Source organism: Dendrobates tinctorius, unplaced genomic scaffold (genome assembly GCF_039654945.1).
Source record: "Dendrobates tinctorius isolate UK_male_01 unplaced genomic scaffold, ASM3965494v1 ptg000115l, whole genome shotgun sequence".
Classification (NCBI taxonomy): Eukaryota; Metazoa; Chordata; class Amphibia; order Anura; family Dendrobatidae; genus Dendrobates; species Dendrobates tinctorius.
The window spans coordinates 732,975-750,263 of NW_027361783.1; the positions used below are offsets into that span (position 1 = coordinate 732,975).

Consider the following 17,289-nt stretch of genomic DNA (forward strand, 5'->3'; position numbering starts at 1 on the left):
TATGTTCTTCCCGTGTTTGTGTGGGTTTCCTCCGGGTACTCCGGTTTTCTCCCACATTCCAAAGAAACTGATGGGGCTCACAATCTAAATTCCGAATGGGGACAGTGCCGATAAGGTTTGTAAAGCGCTGTGGAATTAACAGCGCTGTATAAATGCGTAATATAATTAGCAAGCTGGGAAGGGCCGTGGTTACTGGGCCCATTCCAGCCTAAAACTAAAAGCCCACAGCCACTCCAGAATTGGCACATTACATTAGAACCAGCATATAGTCACTTATGCTTAAAAAGGCCTATCCTGTTTCCTGATAAACAAGTACAAGGCCCAAGCTAAACTGAAGTCCAAATTCATCAAGACTGGAATTTTTTACGCCAGTCTTGGTGACCACTACTTTGGAGTACTCTGTGACCAATTCATTGAGATGCATTGTTCAGCTGCCGTGCACGAATGCAAAAAAATGTACTGCAGTCAGGAATTAAAGTGCATTTCTGTCTTATTTCATGCCATAAGTGGCAGAAATTGATGAAGCTGGCAGGTATAAAACCGCAAAAGTCATGATTTTTATTTATTTATTTTTTTTTAACAACTACAAGATGCAACATTTGTTTTGTGTCAGAACGCTGCCAAAAATTGTTTGATGGATCGGGCCCCTGTGAATTTTTGCAGCATTACTGATTTAGTAATGAGTTACGCTTGCAGCCCATGAGAATGCGTTCAAGAAAATGCACTACTCTGTTCTGACGTTCCATAGGCCAAAATCAGTAGTGCTAAAAATTGTCAATTATAAAGTGCCGGCATAAATAATCCAAATGTTTTGCTAGTATATTTACACAGGCCGACTGTAGACTCGTCTAAATGCAAATAAAAGGTTGCAAGCATGTGATCGCGATATGCAACATGGGTCCCAAATACAGTGTTTATATTGCATATCTAAACAAGGCATAGACATTTTATTTTCCCTTTATGCTTAGGCTAAAGATGCCATGAAATCACGGAAGTTTTACCCTAGAATCTCAGGCCTACAGTACAGCACTTAATAAAATTCTATTACCCACTATATAAAGGGTCATACTGTAATCCTTGTGTGCAGGCAGCCTGAAGCTTTCATATCCCATAATGTTCACTTCTGTATAGGAGTGGTGAAGGTAATGTACACAAACCTCAGATGATATTTTGTAAAGTTGCAATGTCTATGACAAAGAAAAGCTTTTAAGAATGTTAAAAAAAAAAAAAAAAGCCTGAAGCCAAAATACTGTGCTATCCATAGACAATGCTGGCTGCATCACCGTTCATTCATTAAACATCACCCATTAAAAGGCTGCCCAGACATTGGAACATGGCGCTATGTCGAATAGAAGAACCAGAGAATGTCATGAAGCTACAATTCATCACACCCTGAAAAGGCCGTCAGATATTAACACGTAGTATTACTGAGACCCCAACAAGCAGCAGAACAAGTACAGATATGAGGAGACAAAACCAATGAGCAGATTACAGGGGCAGTGTCATCACTGGCTGACAGTAGGAAGAGAGTGTTCTCAGAACAGTATATGGACATGCGCCAAAGTGAAATTGCATCTTGTAACCTCGGTGATAAGGAAACATTAGCGCATTACAGCAGCAGCACAGTGACCATGATAGATGCCACTTAAAGTATCTTCTCGCCAAGAGATTGTTTACCTTCAGTCTCCACAAATAGCAGGTCCTTCACAGGTAGCATCATACGCACTCATCATTAACTCAATACATATACAGTTATAGCCATAAATCACACAGGGGTATATTGTGGTGTATGCCAGAACAGATCAGATGCCATGAGCCATACTGGCAGCAGAGTCATTCTACTGCTGTTCATGAGCGTTCGACCCTATTCCCTGAACTATACAGCTGCCATTATGGTGCCAATTCCTATCTCGACTGCGGGACTCCTGCCCTGAACAAACCGCTTAATAGGAACATAGGACACCATTATTTTGGTTTACGAGACCAATAGGGAGGCTGGGAATCAGGGCTAACATTCAATCTCTAGATGGTTGAGTAATCCAGAAAAAGCAGTCCAATCTACAGGCACCATGTTACAGAGCAGGGGAGAGGAGTGGACTCTCCACTCTACTCTCAAGATCACATCTCACCACTTGTGCACTTGACCCGATCCCTTCCCACTTCATCCCAAACCTCACCACAGTCTTCATCCCAACCATAACCCATCTCTTCAACCTATCACTAACAACTGGTGTTTTCCCCTCAAGCTTTAAACATGCCTCAATCACACCTATCCTCAAAAAGCCCTCTCTTGACCCATCCTCTGTATCTAGCTATCGCCCTATATCACTTCTCCCCTATGCCTCCAAGCTACTGGAACACCACATCTACCTTGACCTGTCCTCCCATCTCTCTTCTTGCTCCCTCTTCGACCGCTTACAATCTGGCTTCCGGTCACACCACTCCACCGAAACTGCCCTTACTAAGGTCACCAATGACCTCTTAACCGCCAAGAGAAAGCGACACTACTCTGTCCTCCTCCTCCTGGACCTGTCGGCTGCCTTTGACACAGTGGACCATTCCCTACTATTACAGACCCTCTCATGCCTTGGCATCACAGACTTGGCCTTGTCCTGGATCTCATCATACCTAACAGACCGGACATTCAGCGTCTCCCACTCACACACCACCTCCTCACCCCCTATCTGTCAGAGTCCCACAAGGTTCAGTCCTAGGACTCCTGCTCTTCTCCATTTACACCTTTGGCCTGGGACAGCTTATAGAATCTCATGGCTTTCAGTATCATCTCTATGCTGATGACACACAGATCTACATCTCTGGACCAGATATCACCTCCCTGCTAACCAGAATCCCTCAATGTCTGTCCACTATTTCATCCTTCTTCTCTACCAGATTTCTGAAACTTAACATGGACAAAACAGAATTCATCATCTTTCCCCCATCTCACGTGACCACCCCAACGAACCTATCCATTACAGTAAATGGCTGCCCACTCTCCCCAGTCCCACAAGCTCGCTGCCTCGGGGTAATCCTTGATGCTGATCTCTCCTTCAAACCACATATCCAAGCCCTTTCCACTTCCTGCCGACTTCAACTCAAAAATATTTCACGAATCCGTTCATTCCTCAACCAAGAATCTGCAAAAACCCTAGTCCATGCCCTCATTATCTCTCGGCTTGACTACTGCAACCTCCTGCTCAGTGGCCTCCCCTCGAACACTCTCGCACCCCTCCAATCTATTCTAAACTCCGCTGCCCGACTAATACACCTGTCCCCCCGCTATTCCCCAGCTTCTCCCCTCTGTCAATCCCTTCACTGGCTCCCCATTGCCCAGAGACTCCAGTACAAAACCCTAACCATGACATACAAAGCCATCCACAACCTGTCTCCTCCATACATCTGTGACCTTGTCTCCCGGTACTTCCCTGCACGCAACCTCCGATCCTCACAAGATCTCCTTCTCTACTCCCCTCTTATCTCTTCCCACAATCGCATACAAGATTTCTCTCGCGCATCACCCCTACTCTGGAACTCTCTACCACAACATAGACTCACCTACCATCGCAACCTTCAAAAAGAGCCTGAAGACCCACCTCTTCCGACAAGCCTATAACCTGCAGTAACCACCGATCGACCAAACCGCTGCATGAGCAGCTCTACCCTCGCCTACTGTATTTTCACCCATCCCTTGTAGATTGTGAGCCTTCGCTGGCAGGGTCCTCTCTCCTCCTGTACCAGTTATGACTTGTATTGTTCAACATTATTGTACTTGTTTTTATGTATACCCCTCCCTACATGTAAAGCGCCATGGAATAAATGGCGCTATAACAATAAATAATAATAATTGTTATATAGGTTGTCAGAAGAGTCAGGATAACCAATGTTTTAATCATTTAATAGTCTGCTTTCTGGGATCTTTGGTCAGTCCTATCAGTGACTGACTGCTATGTCTGTATATACACTTAAGGCCGGGGTCACACATGCGAGAAACACACGAGTCTCGCATCTTAATACCCTGCACTGCCGCCAGCACTTGGGAGTGGAGCGTGCCGCGGCATGCTTTTCCATGCAGCTGAGCGCTCCGGTCCGAGTGCCGGGTATTAAGACACCAGACTGGTGCAAATTTCTTGCATGTGTGACCCTGGCCTAAAGGAAGCTTTCAAGCACTGACATGCCTGCCCACAGGACCAAAGTACTCAGAATTTGTGTAGCGCCAACCTATAGGCCAAAACTAGTCATTTCTACATCTCAGCTCTTGTATGCATTAGTATCAACATACCTAGATGTGCATCAAGAAATAAGATTACAATGCCATAAGATATTTTTTATTGTATTTTTATACAAGTGAAATTAGTAGGTCTTAACTGCTATAAAGTAACAATGAATAAATATGCTTGAAGATTCTTGTCTACAATTACGTAACACTGGCTTAGTTTTCTGAATACTTAAAAAGAAATCCAGTGACATTTAGACAAATGTCCATAAAAATTATGCCGTCTTTTCTTCCCTTGTATGAAATTGTTCAAGTATAAAAACCCAATACAGTGTAAAATGTTTACGTTGAGAATAAAAATTGCCAAGTATTGCAGTTTAACAAGTCTTCATAGAAAGCAGCATTTTTTTTTCTTGTAGTAAAGAAAAGGGAAGAGAGGAGGAAAAAAAAAATATCCTACATACAAATGAAATGCATAATATACTGCTTAAAGAGGTCTTATTTAAAGAAAGGGAGGAAAAGAAAAAGGGCAAGGGTCTATAGCCGTCATGTAAAATCCTAAAGTGTTAGAGTAAGGATCCTATTACACAGTGCACATTCAGAATTAAATAAATCCAAGTCAACATTTCAGTTGACTAGATTAATATTTACTACATCTAAACTTACTTAAATAATTTATACCATGAGATGAATACATAATGTCTCGGCCGCATCTAAAGTTCCCTTCTTTAGAGCGCGCCATAGTAAAACTTCCCAAAAATAAATAAATAGTTTTTCTTTTCAATAAACATTACAGTTAAGGCACAGTACAAATAGGTGGAATTAACCCTTAAAGAACTGCGAAGAATAAAGTTGTACAAACTTACTGATAAATACTTTTTTTTACTTAAATACTTTCAGTGGTCCCTTACCATCCAAATAAGGGGCCCTGTATTTTCCTTGCATATATATTTAAAAAAAAAAAAACAAAAAAAAAAGTTTTTTAGAGGGTTAACCTTTGCAAGTATCTTCCTGTTCTCATTCACAAGCTATGAAAAAGGTGTAATAAAATAGAAGACTGGTAGTAAGGGGGGGGGGGGGGGGCTGATCCCATTGCAGAATCAGAATAGCTGACGCCAGCGGTTAAGAGTTTCCCAAAAGCGAAACAGGATGGGGAGAGGGATTAGAATGTGACAAGCTCATCAAATAAGCACAAGTGATGTGTTCTCTCCAGAACGATCTGTGTTATTGATTGTCTGTACAGCTGTTGCACCCGTTAATTCCACATCACTAGCTCCATAGTTCCACTTACATAGAGGACAGTTGAGATAATAGCTTTGTTGCCCATCCGTCATGCGACCAGTAGGCCATGTGCCTCTAGCACGTTGATGCCAACCGCATGTCTCCCACCAATGCAATAGGTCAGTGTGAATACATTATAGCTTGTGCTTTCAACATTTTACAGGCTACATATTGCTGTTTGATATTTCCCTGGTTTAAATGCATTGTAAAAAAGAGGGAAAAAAAAAAAATTTTCAAATTAGTAAAAGGCAGTTTCTATCAATGATGTAAAAATAAATTCTGTAGTTTATGGATTGTTACTTCAAATAAAAGGAAAAAAAAATTTATAGAGTATACGCTAACCCAAAAGGAGTTTCTGAATATGCCTGAAACACAAACTTCTTTCTCCTAATGCAAATTGGATGCCTTCTACAAAGAAGTCGGAATCGTTCTGTCCAAAAGCAGTTTGTTTCTCCTTAAAGCCATTTAGTTTAAGTTAACATGGTCTTATCTATAGAAACTGGAAGGCAGAAAACAAGAAAAATTAGATATGATGGAGATCTTTGTCAAAAGTCTAAGTGCTACTGCAAGCGGTCAGCCTGCAGCTGTTGTGGTTGGTACTGCCCAAAAGCAGCAGCTGCTGCTGCAGCAGTTCCTGGGGCTGCAGCAGTGAGTGGCTGCTGGACTGCGTAGCCGTAACCGGCTGTGGTGACGTATCCCGTTCCAGCTGGTGAAGCTGCGTATGGGTATTCATAGGCGGCAGCAGCGGCGGCAGCAGCAGCCGCAGCAGAGTACTGAGCGTAGGCGGCTCCAGTGTAGTCGATATATGGACTAGTAGAGGCGGCAGCAGTAGCAGCTGTTGGTTGCACATGCGGGATTACGACTCCTGGTTGCACAAAGGCGTGAGGGTAGACGTAATGTGCGGGAATCCTAATAGAGTAAAAACAAAAAACAAAATTAACTTTGAGTAAAGAGCAATGCATATTGAAAGCTTATAATTTTACCTTTGTGTCCATCAGTTATCACATATCAAAATGTAGTGGTTATTATGTGCATAGGGTTGCCACAATAGAAATAACATAATACTAGCAAAAACTGTATACAGGATTTGGGAACACTGTTTGAAAATATTTAGTTTTTTTTCCCCAGAAGTTTCACTACTTAAACCTGATTATATTTCAATCGTGTTCAAAATGATTTGAGGAAAAGCCCCAAATTGTTATATGCACATCATAAAGATTTGCTTTTTATGATGCTTTTCATATATCAACTAACTTAAATAACCTTTTTAAAAGATAAATATATTATCGTGGCAACCCTACAAGTACTCTGCAGACTCAGCACACATTAATCTCTGCAACCTTAGTCACCCTTTAAAATATCTTTCAAAAACATATGCAGGCGACAAGAGAACTGAAGTGGTGGAATACACAGCAGAGTCACATTCAAGACAGTGCAGAAAACTTGTCCAATGTGTAGTGTGGAAGCTTTTCAGATGCTATGTCACACTCCATAGCATGAGATCTCAAATGTGTGCATCACACTGTTACAAGGATGTAAAGGCAAATTGGTGTAAATACCCGTCAACTATACTTCCAGTTTCGAGTCAGCTGGGTTTACTTCTCAGCCAGACAAATAAGAAAAAGCAATTGTGATTTATAGAAACCTAGGGTTAGACAAAAACACCCATGTAGTTCAATGCATCGATAACTGGTACCGTAATATCTTCCTTTGACAATTCAAGCAAAATATAGGGAACTCAAAATTCATCCCATTCTGTGCCAATTGCCTTTTTTTGGCTTTAACCCAAAGCAGGTGCCCACTAGATTCCTATTAAACCCTGAGCTTAGAGAGGGCAAGACAAAAAAAAAAAAAAAAAGCTATAGGAATCAGTTTTTCCTATGTCTGAGTGATTCTCTATATGAAATAAGACTTGTCACTCAAGAGTGAGACAAGGAAAGGTCAACAGGGATGACCTCTTGGACAAGCCACCCAAGTTGCATGGACCCTAGAAGGCTTTTAAACATACCACAGCATTTCAAATATAGATGGAGTAATCTTGCAATTTCTGCACTGGCCACTGGGGCTTTTAGTCAAACTTCCTGTTTCAGGAAACAACACATGCACATAGCACCCACAATGAATAGACTGACTACATGTTCTGTATTGAAACAGCCGATGCAAAGGCCATTGTGAAAGGCGAAAGCAGAGTCAGCTGTAACATCACCTATTATGAATAGTGGATCCTGTGTTATGAATTGTGTAGGGAGGTGTTAGGCTGTGTTCACAGGTTCATTTTATCATGACTTGAAACCCCCCTCCACCAGATCTGATACAAATGGAGCAAAACAGATGCAAGATGGAAAATAAAAAGTTTGTTTTTTTGAACATATCCAGCTTTAAAAGAAACTGGATCAGCTTAGAAAACGACACGTAGTTTGACAGTATAGAACCACTTTTGTTCAGTTTGCAGCACTGAAAAGAGGCTCCATTAACAGATGACCATTATTTTTAATCCACTTAGTTTTTTTTACTAAACAAAAAGTTGTGAAAACTACAAAAAGAAGTAGAGACAGAAATAAGTACTGGACATGTGAATACAGCCTTACCTGACCCATCATTGGCAGACGTGAGAATTGCAAGATTACCAATTTTGTCTTTAAAAGACAAAAACAAAATGCAACAAAACATGTCAGTCACACAGTGTCCCCCTTCACACTCCAACGCAGGTGCACCTCTCTGCCCTGCCGAGGGCAGTGCAAAATACTGTTCTGTGCATAGATGGGAAAAGGCCAAAGAGCGCTGGTGCGTGGAATTATAGTACTTTGCTCTGCTCTCGGTAGGGCACAGAGAAGTGCACCTGAGTAGGAGCACTATGGTGGGCACTGTGTGGTTGACTTAGAATGAGTCATCCACACAAGGCAGAGAAGGAGGACGGCATTGCAAGGAGAGGAGGCGCCAGGTCAAGAACAGCAATGCCTATTGGACCGTATAATACATTTTTTTTTGCCTTACAGGGCAAATTGGAGTTATCAATACATCATTTTAGAATGCTGTCACACAGAGCTGAAAGGTGGTTGCGGTAGGTTATAAGGGAAAGACATGGCAATAGGTTCCGCTTAAACCGAGAAGAAAAAAAAAAAAAAAAAAAAGACACATTTGGGATTACCACTTCCACAGAAGACAGATCTAATCAAAATATATAAAATTAAACTATCAGTAAATGCAGTAAAGCGGAAAAGACATTATAATAAAAAAAAAAAAAAAAAAAAAAAAAAAAAAAAAAAAAAAAAAAAATTTAATGAGAAATGCTCCCTCCCCTTGAAGGCTACTATAATGCAAAAACGAAAAATTGGAAGCAATGGAAAACAAAGACAAACCAAACCACACCCCCCCCTCCACACACACACACACACACACACACACACACACACACACAGCTCCATCTCGAAATACAATACATGTAAAGATGTAAAGAGACTTGTCAGGGGAGTACAAAGTTCCGTTCCCCTCTGAATCACCCAGAGTTTTAGAGTCAATCATTTCTGAGATAATACAGCCAGTGTCTGATACGCGTGCCAGCTGTCATGATCCCGCTAAGGCCTAGCATATTGAACGTGGTAGATTTTGACGTCGCCACGGCCTAACAAGAACAAATGACCCTTAAGGGCCTGTCACACTAAGATATCGCTAGCAATATCGCTATAACTTGTGATGTTATAGCGATATCTCTGTGTCTGATACTTACCTACGACCCGCTCCCCTGCTGGTTATCGTTGATCGCCCGAGAACGTTCAGGACCGTTTCTCGTTGTCAGCTTCCTGCTGTGAAGACGAGCGATGCGTGGAGCCGGGCGGGAGGACGCAGGATTGCCTAGTGTGACAGGTAAGTAGCGACCCCCGTCCCCAGCGATGTCGCTAGTGAGATCTGCCTGTGTGGCAGCTCACTAGCGACCACTTAGCGATGTACCAGCGATCCTGACCGCGTCATATCGCTGGTCGGGATCGTTGGTACATCGCTAAGTGTGACAGTACCTTTACAGTACGAAGCCATATCTGCCTTTAGATATACTAATGCTTTTTCACGACATGTGCCGGTGACCCCCCCTCCCAATATGGGCTCCGGCAGTGAGCCCACATCTTTCCTGGAAATAGTCAGCCGTTTTGAACGACTGACATATGTCCGGAACAGCCGCGGGTGGAATCATGATTCACCTGCAGTTATTAACCCGTTAAATGCCGCTGTCAAACCGACAGCGGCATTTAACGCACCCCTCCGGCCATCGGGCCAGAAATCCACCCACCAATGCCCTCCCGTCTTGTGATTGCAGGTCACCAGTGGGTTGGCATGACAACCAAAGATCTCCTGGAGATCTCTATGGTTGCCTAGCAAGTCAGCAATTCTGCAACATACAGGTGATCTGATCATCACCTGTATGTAGTAGAGCCCATCGGGTTATGGCAGCTTCTAGACACATTTGGTATCGCCCCATCAATAAAAAACAAGGACTAAACTGCTTGCTAAATGCCATAGTGAGAGAAAAAAAAAAAAAAAAAGTCAAAATGCCAGAATTTGTTTAGGTCGCTGTGACATTGCATTAAAATGCAATAACGGGGGGGAAGGTTATGGCTCTGGGATGAAGGGGAGCAAAAAACAAATTCAAAAACGAAAAAGGGTTCAGTCATGAAGGGGGTTAAACACTCAGATTTGTGATGTGAATGTACAGCAGAGAATGCAGTCAACTCACTGGCCTATAAAAAGGCCTGTCATCAGGTCAAAGGTGGCAAGTTTTCACCTTACCCCCGGCAACTCCTTTGAATATTTTTTTCTTTTTTTTTTTTTTTTTAAATTTGCCACATGGGCACAGAAATATGGGCAAATCGATATAGTGCTAATTTTTGTGGTCTTTTCACAAAAAAGGGGTGTTGCACACAGGGCAGCCTAACATGCCACCAGAAAAATCAGCTGAGCAATGCCCCCTTGGTAACCCTGGAACCATAAGGTGGATTTAAAAAAACAAAACAAAAAAAAAACTGCCCATTTTTACCTTGGCAACGGTCACCAAGTAAGATTTACCAACTTATCAAATAAGACCGTTGTAATGAGTTCTAGGTGCTGGGGAAAAAAACAAAAAACAAAAACAGAGCAGGATATTAAATTGGATGGCCATTTAGTTTATTTGGTCATCCACATGAGCCGGCTTATAGTCAATACCGGATATTGATCGGGAATGTGTGGAAAGGAAGATGCAGTAATTGGCAGTAGTGGATTGTGCAGGGGATCTAGCTACTCTTGATCAGCAGGTGCTCTCATACTTGGGAGTGTCATTTGCCATCAGTATTGCAAAAAGCTAAAGTGTCAAGCACTTTCTTGCAAAATGAAATAAATGTACCGTAGTAATGGCCAGGTTGCTGTGCCTGCATTGCTGTAATGTATATGTGAACAGTCTCTATATGAATATCGGGTCGCATTACGACTATAGTCTACACTTCCAAATAGGTTCTTGTCACACATTTTGATCAGTTTTATTTAGCAGTAATGCAATTCAAAACTCAATGTCCACAACTCTGTGCGCTCAGGAAATCTGTATTTGCTATAACCATGTGATTTTAATGAAGCCTAGGCATGTCTACTATAGTCAATAACCATTAATAGGCAAAATGAATATACATTACTAGTACGAGTCAATCCTCACTTTAAAGGGAATCCGTCACCCCTTTTTTGAACATGAGTTGATGGCACAGACATCAGGGGCTTATCTACAGCATTCTGTAATGCTGTAGATAAGCCCCCGATGTAACCTGAAAGATGAGAGAGAAAAAAAAAAAAAAAAAAAAAAAAAAAAAAAAAAAAAGAAAAAAAAAAAGTCCAGTGCCTCCCATCTTCATACGATGCCGTCCTCTTGCCTTCCTGTTGTGTCTCTGGCGCACTGCTCTGACCTGTTGAGGGCAGAGCGGAATACTGCAGTGCGCAGGCGCCAGCACACTGCAGTATTCTGCTCTGGAGCCACAACAGGAAGGAAAGAGGAGGACGGCATCGTATGAAGATGGGAGGCGCCGGACGGCAACACCCATTGGACCAAGACCAGACCGCCCCCGATGAGTATAATCTAACTCCTTTTTCTTATCTTTCAGGTTACATTGAGGGGGGAGGGGGGCTTAGCTACAGCATTACAGGATGCTGTAGATAAGCCCCTGATGTCGGTGCCGGCAGCTCATTCGAAAAAAGGGGTGACAGATTCCCTTTAAACCTGTCACTTAGAACCAGTATAGAGGAAAAGTGGGCCTTGTGAACTGCTTCACAGTGGGCATATGTCCCTAATATTCCCTGAATTCAGTTTTAGCAACTCTAGTTCTTTCAAATGAAGTAAGCATTCTTAGATCTCTAATTTCTCTTATGGCGTCTTGTTTGTTGGTTATATTGTTATTCCCATGTTTATTCTTCAGATTCCTAATTTCCCATCCTATATCAACTACCTCCTTTCACTCTCTCCCCCTCCTATATAATTTTAAGGTAACTGTGTCATATACAAGCGTATAAAACCTAAGTGCCTTTTTACTTGTTACAGTTTTTGGAAGAGCTCAATAAAAAGTTATTGGTAAGGAAAAAAAAAAAAAAAAAAAAAAAAAAAAAAAAAAAGGAAAAAAAACATCAATAGTCAATGCTAGACGCCTGTTACCCTGCTGATGATTTGCATTATTACAATTTGTTTGGGATTTCCTGCTTGTAAATATTAACTTAACGAGGCAGATCTGTGAGAACTGCGTCCAGATACTGCAAGTTAAGCTGGCAAACAAAACTCGTGCTGCCATGCCCCATACAGTAGTGTACCCGAAGCTTAGAATTGTTCCAAGTTTAACTCTCTCATCCCATTAGCATTATTCTCAGTAAAGAAAGGGCAATTCCAGAGTTATCTTTACACCATGCACTTTAGGGATGTGCTACATACTCCAAACTCCTGTTCCACTCTTCCCGACTGACAGCAGAAGCGGCTGTAGGGCTATTTTTGAACTGACACATGAGATGGGGCTAGCAGTGTAAATGTCTTTATATGGCCAAAGTGAGCATTGACCCATTGTGAAGGTCAAGCATATAATCTAGATAAAAAATAAGGCGCGCAGAAACGGTGTTTGACCCAAAACGATCAGTCTGGAAATAAAAAACCTGTTATTCAAGAACAAACTAGGCTGTAATACATGTTGGTCATGTAATAAAGTACATGAAATGCATCAGTTATTTTGACTAGGTGGAGGATAACACTGCTTTCAAGAACAGACTAAAGAGCAAAGGTAAAAAAAAAAAAAAACCCACAGTGAGACAAGTAGTAATTGTGTCACAAGAATCTATAGTTTTGAGAGATAGTCAAACATTTAATTTTCTCAAGGGAAAAAAAACCCTTTCCTGGATGTAAGGCACCAGGTGCCTCCAATGACAACACAATATAGGTTCGGGTGGGATATAATGTGAAACTGGAATATCAAGTATTGGGTTAAAGTTGCAGTCCTATACCAACATTTGTTAAATTGTTATACAATTTGACAGAACGTTTACAAACGTTGCAAATATCCTTTTGACATAGTAATCAACTGTCAAGTTACAAACCCAAAACTAGGACTGCAAATTTAAAAAGAGTATCAAGCCAATGGGGGTGAGATAATAAAAGTCCAATGTAAACTGGGTATGGCATCCCAATTGTACACTGTTTGTTGCACAAGTGGATAAAAAAAAAAAAAAAAAAAAAAAAAAAACAGAAAATAAGGTTGCTACTGTAATTGGTTCGTAGGTTAACTGAATTGTTTGGATCCATTGTAAGACTTTACAGACATGGCAGAAAAAACCCATATATAAATATATGAAAAGAGTGATACGACATTAGAAAGCCCAAAGGAACACATGGTTAATCAGAGAACAAGGTAAAACGCATGGAACATGCAAGCTGAAAAGTTCAAAGTAAACGTCACAGCAAAAAAAAAAAAAAAGAAAAAAAAAAATATCAAATCACCACAATATATGGTTAAAAAGGAGCAACAAACTGTAACCTTGAAGAGCCAAGATGGGCCCTTTGCTCCCCCCTAGCAAAGTCAACACTCCTCAACAAAATAAACACAAATCAAGGCTCCCTCCCAACCCCAAACAACGCAATGGTCACTAGAATTTAAGAAAGAAAAAAAAAAATAAACAGTAAAAACAAAAAGAACACACAGTTTAGCTGTGAAAACCACTTCATGGCTGTAATGGAAAAGGCACACAAATCTAGGAGCTAATATACACTAAAAATAAATAAAATCATTAAAACCAACATACATGCATCTTTAATCACCATTTAGCTTGTTTTCTGAGTCTAGTGGTAACATAGATTAATTCCAAATAGAACTATTCCATCTCTTATCACCAAATCCTTAACTGTAAACGACCCCTGTCAGATTAGAAAGAGATAGAGCACATTGAGCAACACTGGAAATGATCGCTGTACACAAGGGTCCAACAGTGGTGCCTCCTCTGGAAAAGTGAAAAATACTCTACCTTGAAGTATATTGGGCCTTGGAAATTGGAGGGTTTTTTTTGTTATGTGTTGGGAGAAGAGTGGAAATATTACGGTTAACAAACATTAACAGTTAGATTACAGCTCTCATCTTGGTGTAACCGGTAGTGATGAGTGAACATCCTCGGATAAGGCGTTTCCAGAGCCATGCTCAGGTGCTAACCAAGTCGCCTCGGCATGATCGAATACCATGTTCAAGTCCCCGCAGCTGCATGTCTTGTGGCTGTTTGACAACCGCAATACAAGCAGGGATGGCCTATTAGGTCGGGGTCAGAATTGCGAGAAACTTGCACGTCAATACCCGACACTGCTGCCGGCACTCGGAACTGGAGCATTCAGCTGAATAGAAATACATGCAGCTGAACGCTACGGTCCGAGTGCCAGCAGCAGCGCCGGGTATTGACGTGCAAGACTAGTGAGAGTTTCTTACACGTCTGACCCCGGCCGTAGACAATCCCTTCATGTGTTGCAGCTGTCGAACAGCCACGAGACTTCGAACATAGTATTCGATCACGCCGAAGCGACTTGGTTAGCATGATCTGATAACACTTTATCCGAGCATGTTCGCTCATCACTAGTAACCGGTCAATAATCAGCAATGGGAGAGAGCTGAAGGATATGGAGAGGAGTTGGGCTTCAGACTGGGCACCATGAAAGCTAGCTACATATACAGGCTTACAATATGCCAAGCCACTTACTCAAACGCTACAGTTTTTCCGTTGTGGTCACATTTCGTTAGACATGCTAAACTTACCCAAAAGGCCTTTGTATAAGTGCTGGGTGAATTTGCTGGACCCCAAATGCAAAACCTATGGAAAGTAAAAAAAAAAAAAAAAATATATATGCACCATCGACATTAGTGATTTCTTGCATCCGTTTTGTAAAGTCCAGACTAAAATCAAACCTGGCTGCATTATGCGGGGCTTGGCTCCCAGGTAGGCCAGATTCACGTTGGCTTTTCTCCCATCAATAATTGGATTGGGGTCTTTACAGGCTCTTTCAGCTGCAGCTCTGTCCGCCATCGTAACCTGGAACATAGAGAAACGAGCAATATATCAATACATAAACAAATACCCGATACGGCCCTGCTAAGATGTTCCAAAACCAGCAGAAAGCCCGTGGATAGCCTCCCAACAATCCGGGCTAACCGGAACGACAATGAGAAATGCTAGTCAAGGTAATCTAGATATGTCCCACAACTCATTCCCTGTGTGAGCACATCAGCCCATCCTCGCCACCAAATGCCCAGCCTTCACACCACTGCCACATACTACTAATACTAGTCACAGGGGAAAAAAGGAAAGAATAATAATTGGCCATATGGCAGCACGTCGGCGTTTAGTCTCAAACCTCCACTGACACTTCTGAATGCACAATGTCAATAGCAACAGTTTAATATTTCCATAAAATCAAGAGAAAATGGGAACAAGCTCTAATGTAACTCAGTGGAGAAAGCCACTTCTCTCTCCTCCAGGACTGATCATTCCCCAGATTCATGGGTACAAGTCTATGTTCAGTGATTACAGGTTTCCCCATTTCTGAGATAGATGAGAACAGTTGGTGCTCAGGAAATTTTAGAACCCTCTGCACCTTCTGGCTCCATAGAATTTGAAAAGCACCAACTGTCACCTGCAGAACAGGAAAGGGGCTACACGGAATACAGATTTTCTGCGCGACTTCAGAAGATTTTCATGCTAATATTACAAGCTTGCCATCGATTTATCAACACAACGGCCAGACTTTGGCAGATACTTCAGTAACAGAAGACACAATTGCGGCCCCTCGTTTACAGCCGACGCACTGAACCGGCCACGGAAGCGCAACCGGTCAGATCCTACTGGCCGGACCTCAGAGGGTTAAAGAGATCAGCAATATCAGATGGGAAGCTGGAAAATAAAGTAATAGCGGGCTCCAAGCTGTGACTCCCGAACAGCAGCGCCATGGGGAGAGCCACCATGCTGGAGGAGCCCTGCTGTGCCCGCAGCTCGGGCCTCCGCCCGCCCGCCACCCGGGACTTACAAAGCCGTAGCCTCGGGACTTGCCGGTCTGCCGGTCCGTGATCACCACCGCCTCCTCGATGTCCCCGAACACCTCGAAGTACTTCCTGAGGCTGGAGTCCGTGGTGTGGTAGGGCAGCCCCCCGACGAAGATCTTGGTGTAGGTGGTGTCCTTCTGGGTGGTGTGCATGTTGTGGGATGCCGCTCACACCTGGCTCAGGAGCCGCGGAGACTCATGCACGGCGGTGAGGTAGGTGGCCGGCGCTCGCACTGCCCGGAGGGTGTCCCGCACGCCTCTGTCACCGCTCTCCGCAGCTGCCGGCCCCGCTACTACACACGGACTAACCGCGCTCCCTGTTTGCTTTGCGTTAAGAGCAACCGGCCGGGCTCCAAGCTCCTCCCCTGTGGTGGGCGGTGACAGCCTGTCCCGCCGCTGCCTATTGGTCGCCTGTGCACCTGCTGCTTATGTCCCGGGTGGCAGCTGCCCACAACAGCTGGATGTGTGCGCCCTGCACCCGCTCTTTGTCTCCGGGGAGGGAGCGCGTGTGCGACCCCAGCAGCGCCGCTCTCCCCGGGGGCCCACACACCCGCTCCTTCAGTGCTCGTGCAGTGGCATGTTACCGTGCCCCGATATAAAGTGCCTCAGTGTGCAAAAGCCAAACGTCAACCACGTGACCTGCCGCTAGGGGGCGCCCCACCCCATGCCCGGTTACGGCTGTAGCCTTGTGTACACACTAGTCATCCTGTCACACCTGCATCACGGAGCAGTCACATGCTGGGGGCCCCGGGGTGTGATCCAGAGGAAAGCAGCAGAGCGCACAATCCCAGGCCCTTATCTCCCCGGCCCTTGTGGTGGCACCACTGGGATGGCCGCCCTGTGTCATCCAGATGTGTTTCATCCTGAGCTGGGCTCTCCTTGGGACCAATGTAGTCTCACTAGTGTTCTCACAGTCACCAGCTATATGGACGAGCTAAGTGCTGGGAGCCAGCGGCTGGTGAAGAACAGCCCCAACCTCACTTTCCAGAGGACCTGTCACTAAGTACAAATGGACAACTTTTGTTCTTATTTTATTCCAGCTATTCTCTTCAGAAATCCTTTTTTTTCTTCTTCAAAATAAACCAGTTCCAGTGATATGAGCCTTTTTTATTCAGTTTCTAGTTTTTATGGTCTTTACTAAAGGCGCTGTGGCTCATTATTAGGCCGTGGTCACACTTGCAAGAAACTCGCACGAGTCCCAGTACCTGGCACTGCCGCCGGCACTCGGACCGGAGCGCTC

At 43.3% G+C, this 17,289-nt stretch overlaps 1 protein-coding gene across 1 annotated transcript; it reads right to left on the reverse strand.

Moving 5' to 3' along the window:
• Positions 1-4,309: 4,309 nt before the first annotated feature.
• Positions 4,310-16,462, reverse strand: RBM24 (RNA binding motif protein 24). The gene is made up of 4 exons (XM_073589937.1): positions 16,035-16,462; positions 14,920-15,043; positions 14,770-14,824; positions 4,310-6,403 (listed from the first exon to the last, which is right to left on the reverse strand). The coding sequence occupies exons 1-4, from the start codon at positions 16,200-16,202 to the stop codon at positions 6,055-6,057; spliced, it is 696 nt and encodes a 231-aa protein (XP_073446038.1). The 5' UTR covers positions 16,203-16,462; the 3' UTR covers positions 4,310-6,054.
• Between the last annotated feature and the right edge of the window lie 827 nt (positions 16,463-17,289).

Coding starts and splice junctions, on each gene's coding strand:
- RBM24 (XM_073589937.1), bottom strand. CDS start 16,202: ATGCACACCACCCAGAAGGACACCACCTACACCAAGATCTTCGTCGGG. Junction 14,825..14,919: donor GCCCCGCATAATGCAGCCAG/GTTTGATTTTAG, acceptor TACTTTCCATAG/GTTTTGCATTTGGGGTCCAG. Junction 6,404..14,769: donor CTTATACAAAGGCCTTTTGG/GTAAGTTTAGCA, acceptor TTACTCTATTAG/GATTCCCGCACATTACGTCT.